We start from the raw sequence: 8,198 nt of genomic DNA, 5'->3' as shown, positions 1-8,198 counted from the left end.
GCCTGCTGTATAAAATGTCTAGGCCAAGTTGTTATCATATTTGATCCTCCACATTCCTCTGTTCCGTGTTAATGGCTGGGCAACAAAAAAAAGACTGTAAAACTTTTTGGGATTTTTTTACCTTCAGCAAGGTAACCTACTACTATATCATGTGTAGGAATCTGTGTCTAGTACTTAATGATCTCTCCTTCCTCCCAAAGTGTTCACTTGTTCACCTCCACTGATTTTAAAATCTGATTATCCATTATATGACCAGATACTCGGAAGTGGCCACAAAATACATATTCTGTGGGGTTTATCGGCGGTTGGCATCCAACGTTATGGTACATTACGCCACCTACTGTAATGGAGTGTGGGCCAGAGACAGGGATCGAGGAACTAAATCCTATATGCCAGCCTTGTTTCTCTTAAAAAATGTAAATATTTGAGAATGTATCTAACAATGTTCTACTCAGAATGCTTATCAAACTCAATTAATGTACCCCAATATCCCTCAGAGTTTCAGTCTCTCCCTATCATACTGCCCACACTGTTTTTTTTTAATTTATTTTATTTCACCTTTATTTAACCAGGTAAACCAGTTGAGAACAAGTTCTCATTTACAACTGCGACCTGGCCAAGATAAAGCAAAGCAGTGCGATAAAAACAACAACACAGAGTTACATATGGGGTAAAACAAAACAAAGTCAAAAAATACAACAGAAATACATATATATACAGTGTGTGCAAATTTAGCAAGTTATGGAGGTAAGGCAATAAAATAGGCTATAGTGCAAAATAATTACAATTAGTATTAACACTGGAATGATAGATGTGCAAGAGATGATGTGCAAATAGAGATACTGGGGTACAAATGAGCAAAATAAATAACAATATAGGGATGAGGTAGTTGGGCGGGCTAATTTCAGATGGGCTGTGTACAGGTGCAGTGATTGGTAAGGTGCTCTGACAACTGATGCTTAAAGTTAGTGAGGGAGATAAGTGTCTCCAGCTTCAGAGATTTTTGCAATTTGTTCCAGTCATTGGCAGCAGAGAACTGGAAGGAATTGCGGCCAAAGGAGGTGTTGGCTTTGGGGATGACCAGTGAGATATACCCGCTGGAGCGCAGACTACGGGTGGGTGTTGCTATGGTGACCAATGAGCTAAGATAAGGCGGGGATTTGCCTAGCAGTGATTTATAGATGGCCTGGAGCCAGTGGGTTTGGCGACGAATATGTAGTGAGGACCAGCCAACAAGAGCGTACAGGTCACAGTGGTGGGTATTATATGGGGCTTTGGAGACAAAACGGATGGCACTGTGATAGACTACATCCAATTTGCTGAGTAGAGTGTTGGAGGCTATTTTGTAAATGACATCGCCGAAGTCAAGGATCGGTAGGATAGTCAGTTTTACGAGGGCATGTTTGGCAGCATGAGTGAAGGAGGCTTTGTTGCGAAATAGGAAACCGATTCTAGATTTAACTTTGGATTGGAGATTCTTAATGTGAGTCTGGAAGGAGAGTTTACAGTCTAACCAGACACCTAGATATTTGTAGTTGTCAACATACTCTAGGTCAGACTCGTCGAGTGTAGTGATTCTAGTCGGGTGGGCGGGTGCAAGCAGCGTTCGGTTGAAGAGCATGCATTTAGTTTTACTAGTGTTTAAGAGCAGTTGGAGGCTACTGAAGGAGTGTTGTATGGAATTGAAGCTCGTTTGGAGGGTTGTTAACACAGTGTCCAATGAAGGGCCAGATGTATACAAATTGGTGTCGTCTGCGTAGAGGTGGATCTGAGAGTCACCAGCAGCAAGAGCGACGTCATTGATATACACAGAGAAAAGAGTCGGCCCAAGAATTGAACTCTGTGGCACCCCCATAGAGACTGCCATAGGTCCAGACAACGGGCCCTCCGATTTGACACATTGAACTCTATCTGAGAAGTAGTTGGTGAACCAGGCGAGGCAGTCATTTGAGAAACCAAGGCTATTTAGTCTGCCAATAAGAATGCGGTGGTTGACAGAGTCGAAAGCCTTGGCCAGGTCAATGAAAACGGCTGCACAGTACTGTCTATTATCGATCGCGGTTATAATATCGTTTAGGACCTTGAGCGTGGCTGAAGTGCACCCATGACCAGCTCAGAAACTGGATTGCATAGCGGAGAAGGTACGGTGGGATTCGAAATGGTCGGTGATCTGTTTGTTGACTTGGCTTTCAAAAACTTTTGAAAGGCAGGGCAGGATGGATATGGGTCTGTAACAGTTTGGATCTAGAGTGTCACCCCCTTTGAAGAGGGGGATGACCGCGGCAGCTTTCCAATCTCTGGGGATCTCAGACGTTACGAAAGAGAGGTTGAACAGGCTAGTAATAGGGGTTGCGACAATTTCGGCGGCTAGTTTTAGAAAGAAAGGGTCCAGATTGTCTAGCCCAGATGATTTGTAGGGGTCCAGATTTTGCAGCTCTTTTAGAACATCAGCTGTCTGGATTTGTGTGAAGGAGAAGCGGGGGGGGGGGCATGGGCAAGTTGCAGCGGAGGGTGCAGAGCTGGTGGCCGGGGTAGTGGTAGCCAGGTGGAAAACATGGCCAGCCGTAGCAAAATGCTTGTTGAAATTCTCGATTATTGTAGATTTATCGGTGGTGATAGTGTTTCCTAGCCTCAGTGCAGTGGGCAGTTGGGAGGAAGTGCTCTTATTTTCCATGGACTTTACAGTGTCCCAAAACTTTTTGGAGTTAGTGCTACAGGATGCAAATTTCTGTTTGAAAAAGTTAGCCTTTGCTTTCCTAACTGCTTGTGTATATTGGTTCCTAACTTCCCTGAAAAGTTGCATATCGCGGGGGCTATTTGATGCTAATGCAGTACGCCACAGGATGTTTTTGTGCTGGTCAAGGGCAGTCAAGTCTGAGGAGAACCAGGGGCTATATCTGTTCTTAGTTCTGTATTTTTTGAATGGGGCATGTCTATTTAAGATTGAGAGGAAATTACTTTTAAAGAACAACCAGGCATCCTCTACTGACGGAATGAGATCTATATCCATCCAGGATACCTGGGCAAGGTTAATTAGGAAGGCCTGCTCGCTGAAGTGTTTTTGGGAGCGTTTGACAGTGATGAGGGGTGGTCGTTTGACCGCGGACCCGTTACGGACGCAGGCAATAAGGCAGTGATCGCTGAGATCCTGGTTGAAGACAGCGGAGGTGTATTTAGAGGGTAAGTTAGTCAGGATGATATCTATGAGGGTACCCATGTTTACGGATTTAGGGTTGTACCTGGTAGGTTTGTTGATAATTTGTGTGAGATTGAGGGCACTGTATCAGCACATGCTCCACTTTCTCTGTTTCCTGGCATTAATCACACCTTCCTGGTGGATGCTTTCCTATATAATAATAATATGCCATTTAGCAGACGCTTTTATCCAAAGCGACTTACAGTCATGCAGGCATACATTTTTTGTGTATGGGTGGTCCCGGGGATCGAACCCACTACCTTGGCGTTACAAGCACCGTGCTCTACCAGCTGAGCTACAGAGGACCACATTTAATGACTTATTCAGCTGGCTGTGTCCCACCCTTAGCCTTGTAAGGATGGCCTCCTCTCTTCTGTCCATTCCTACCATCCTCCCCTACTTTACTCTGTACCTGGAATAGGGGCGGCAGGTAGCCTAGTGGTTTAGAGCGTTGGGCCAGTAACCCGAGCCGACTAGGTGAAAAATCTGTCAATGTGCCTTTGAACAACTTAACCCTAATTGCTCCTGTAAGTCACTCTAGATAACATTGCCTGCTAAATGACTAAAATGTAAACAATGAATAGATGCCTGCCCTTAGTGTCACTGTTTCACTGTTCCTGCACCACCACTGCCCATATCATTCCCTTAGCCTCTGCTTTGCTCATTGGCACTTCCACCTCCTGTGTCCTAAGGGCCTGTTTAGCTAGCACATCTACTTCCTCATTCCCTTCCACCCCCACATGGGCCGGGACCTAAGCAAAGCTTATATGGACACCCATCTGTCTCACCCAGGCATGAATTTGAATTCCCTCATATAGCAGGCCTTGCCTGCTATGTGAGCTAAATGATTGCATACTTATCAACACAGCACATGAGTCAGAACATATAACTACTCTGTCTGGCTTGACTTCCTCCACCCACAGCAAGGCCAACAGTACGGCCATCAGCTCTGCCATGTACACAGCCAGGTGGTCTGTAATACGTCTCCTGACAGCCACCCCCACTTTCCTGTTCAACAAAGTTTCCAGCATGTCACGTGACCTACTTTTATCAGTACACTCGTAACAACCTAATCATTACGAAACGTATATTTGATCAAATAAGCCACATGTCGCCTCTTCCTGTTTTGAAAGGAAATGACTGGTATAAGAAATATGGTGGAAACTCTGACTAGCCCATGCCTCCACCAACCCAATGCTATTAGATTTGTGGGAAGTAGTGAATGATTGAACATTTCAGGAAGAATTAGATATTCTAGGGATGCTCCCAAATCAGTCAGAGGTGTAGACTAAATTAATCAAATGTTTGGTTTAATGATAAACTGTTTAATATTTATTGTGGCCAACAGGACAAAGCTAGCCCGTTCCCCTCCACCCTCCAGGAGTCCCCAGGTCAAACGCCTCCCGGTACCGCTTTACTGCTGGGTCTGGTCAACTGCAGGAAAACACCGGGGCAGAGTGGAACTGAGAGAGGAGGAGGAGAAGAGAAGGAAGATGGAGATTTGATTTCATTAAGTAAGAACCATGGTGTGTAGATTAGACTACAGTCTGCTTCTGTAACAATAGTGGAGGTGCATAAAGATGGCGGCCCGCATGTACTTACCACAAATTCCTCGTTTTGCTAAGTTCACTGTTTTGTACATTGCTCTCCTTTACTGTTTTTTTTGTATGGTCATTAGCACAGTAAACATGATCCCAATTTTAGCTTCAAGACGCCGGCAATTTGAAAAACTGAAAAAGTAGATTGTGTTGATTTATTGGAACATTGAACAATGTCGCGCACCGTAGTTTCAAAACTCAATGGAGAGTGCCAAAACAATGACTTAATGTCATAAGTCTGCCATCTTTATGCACTTTAGTCATTAATTGATTAATTATATATTAATGAGAATCTGGGTAGTTCCACCCATTTTTAAAAGTGTAATAAAAAAAAGAATTCACCTAATTATCATTTGGTCATGAATAGCACATGTTCAACTTCATAAACATGTTTTCCAATCTCAAGACATTGAATAAAACTATTACTATACTAAGTGCTATGTGCCAAATAAAGTGACATGGTTGAACGTAACAGGGGACTGCTGAAAACAACAAAGCCAGTGCATTACATGGGTGAAATAGTCCTTTAAATCAGCCATAAAACCGCTTGTGACAGAGGGAATGGAAGGTTGTTTTGAATGCAATCTTCCAAAAATGTTTTACTTGTTAAAACATTTCTAGCATGTCTATGTATGGGTGAAGGGGTTTACTTGCAAAGTTTTCCACCACAAAACAGAATAAAATTGACAAAGATTAGGACTAGCTCACCTGCTTTTACTCTATGATTTGACTATTAGATGTTCAATGTTTCTTTTGCAAACATATTTTTTAAGGAATAGTTTCAACATATTAAAATTAGAGTTCAGTTCATGTAACGGGGTTGACCTTAAAGTGAGGGACAGACGTAAATTAATTACTAATCACATTCATAATAATCTTCAGAAATGACTTTGTCAAAGAAACAAAATAACTAGTGCTTTACAATGAGTATGTTTACATGCACACTCATAATTGGACATTAAACTAGTTATGGCAGTAGGCTGAGTATGGCATTAGTCATGTAAACACCTTACTCTGCTTATCTTAATTGGCTTAAGGTGACAATCGAAGCAACGCTGTTAAAAACACCTGGTTTTCTGAGCAATCTTTCGAATTATTAGGACACATAAACGCCTTAATCAGATTGAGGCATATTTAATCTGTGCATGTTCAGCACGAGCAGCACTAGCGTCCTTATTTTGTGCGAGTGCAGTGAGTTCAGGAAAAACTGAAAGTATGCATCTTAGAAATAGTTTTCACACACAAACTTTGTATGTCCGAAATTGGAATCAAATATGCTTATCAAAAATAACATGGTCGCTGTGATAGTTTGTCTATTTTGATTGGCAATTTTCAGCATTTATCAAAGTCCCATCAGGTAGCCTGATTTCAGATGTCCATGCTATTAATTATCTTTGTTTCACAGGGGACAGCCCTAACTGTTGCTCTCTCAGTGGGAAGGGCTTATCATCTGGAGAGGCTCAACAACAACACGATTCTGACAAGACGTCTCTCCAGAAGAGTCACTCCAGATCAGAACGTCTCACTAAACACAAGCAGAGACTTATAGGGAAGAAACCTCACCACCGCTGCTCTGGCTGTGGGAAGAGTTTTTCTAAACAGACGGAATTGATGATTCACGAGCGGATTCACACAGGAGAGAAGCCTTATAGCTGTGATCAGTGTGGGAAGAGCTTCAATCAATCAGGAGCCCTGACTATACACCAACGCATACACACAGGAGAGAAGCCTTATAGCTGTGATCAGTGTGGGAAGAGCTTCAATTATTCAGGAGCCCTGACTGTACACCAGCGCATACACACAGGAGAGAAGCCTTATAGCTGTGATCAGTGTGGGAAGAGCTTCAACGAATCAGGAGCCCTGACTACACACCAACGCATACACACAGGAGAGAAGCCTTATAGCTGTGATCAGTGTGGGAAGAGCTTCAATCAATCAGCACACCTGACTATACACCAGCGCATACACACAGGAGAGAAGCCTTATAGCTGTGATCAGTGTGGGAAGAGCTTCAATCATTCAGGAACCCTGACTAAACACCAGCGCATACACACAGGAGAGAAGCCTTATAGCTGTGATCAGTGTGGGAAGAGCTTCAATCAATCAGGAGACCTGACTATACACCAGCGCATACACACAGGAGAGAAGCCTTATAGCTGTGATCAGTGTGGGAAGAGCTTCAATCAATCAGCACACCTGACTATACACCAGCGCATACACACAGGAGAGAAGCCTTATAGCTGTGATCAGTGTGGGAAGAGCTTCAATCATTCAGGAACCCTGACTAAACACCAGCGCATACACACAGGAGAGAAGCCTTATAGCTGTGATCAGTGTGCGAAGAGCTTCAGTCAATCAGGAGACCTGACTCTACACCAGCGCATACACACAGGAGAGAAGCCTTATAGCTGTGATCAGTGTGGGAAGAGCTTCAATCAATCAGCACACCTGACTATACACCAGCGCATACACACAGGAGAGAAGCCTTATAGCTGTGATCAGTGTGGGAAGAGCTTCAATCAATCAGGAGACCTGATTACACACCAGCGCATACACACAGGAGAGAAGCCTTATAGCTGTAATCAGTGTGGGAAGAGCTTCAGGAAGTCAGGACACCTGACTACACACCAGCTCACACACACTGGAGAGAAACCTTACTCCTGTCTATGTGGAAAGAGCTTTGCTCATTCAGGGTCATTGAAAAAACACCAGAAAGCACAAACATGTTTTCTTTCATCTCCTTCTTCTCCGGCAACAGTTCCTGATCCCTAAATAAAGTTTCAATAGAAAACATCTTGTAAAGAGTCATCCATCTCCCATTCTCTAACAGTTTACTTAGTCTGATTACCACGGTAACCTGTGTAGCATAATATGAAGCTCTGGATCGATATGTGTCAAGCGTCTAGGAGTGCTATGTGTGTTGTGGGGTGGGGGTATTCAGGGCTGTATCTTATTTCATTAACTCCTATTATCCATTAAATAATTGTATAATGTAGAATAATGTTTCAACAATACTAGGTGTGTATTCATGTATTCAATAGATCAATAAATTAAATATATTATCTGCTCAACAACGTCAACGTTTTTTAAAACTTTAATAATAATCAACAAAATTTAAGGACCATAGGCCTCTTGTATAATTAGTTTGCTCCTAAAAGATGTTCACATATTTATTTTAAATCCCTTCACCAGGTTTTAGTGTAGCTGATGGGACATATAGAAATACAGAAGCCATAGGCCTATTAGTGTGGTCAAATGATGTTGTTGCATTTATTTTAACGTATTTTAATTGGGATTTCTTTCAGCTTTCCTTATTGTATATTAACAGAGAAACACGTGTCTTACAGTGCTACACATCTGTTATAATAAGTACTTTTTCCTGCTTAATTGAAGTATCAGTTGTA

At 42.6% G+C, this 8,198-nt stretch overlaps 1 protein-coding gene across 1 annotated transcript; it reads left to right on the top strand.

Moving 5' to 3' along the window:
• Positions 1-4,544: 4,544 nt before the first annotated feature.
• On the top strand, positions 4,545-7,607 carry LOC311119893 (uncharacterized protein; the record flags this gene model as incomplete). Its single annotated transcript, XM_084194543.1, has 2 exons — positions 4,545-4,710; positions 6,200-7,607. Coding segments are annotated over 2 exons (1,533 nt in total), but the record flags the coding sequence as incomplete, so codon positions are not given.
• Between the last annotated feature and the right edge of the window lie 591 nt (positions 7,608-8,198).

The sequence above is a fragment of the Coregonus lavaretus genome (genome assembly GCF_964263955.1).
Source record: "Coregonus lavaretus genome assembly, contig: HAP1_SCAFFOLD_55, whole genome shotgun sequence".
Taxonomy (NCBI): domain Eukaryota; kingdom Metazoa; phylum Chordata; class Actinopteri; order Salmoniformes; family Salmonidae; genus Coregonus; species Coregonus lavaretus.
The sequence above is the reverse complement of the archived record's forward strand: the minus strand, read 5'-3'. Positions and strand labels throughout refer to the sequence as shown.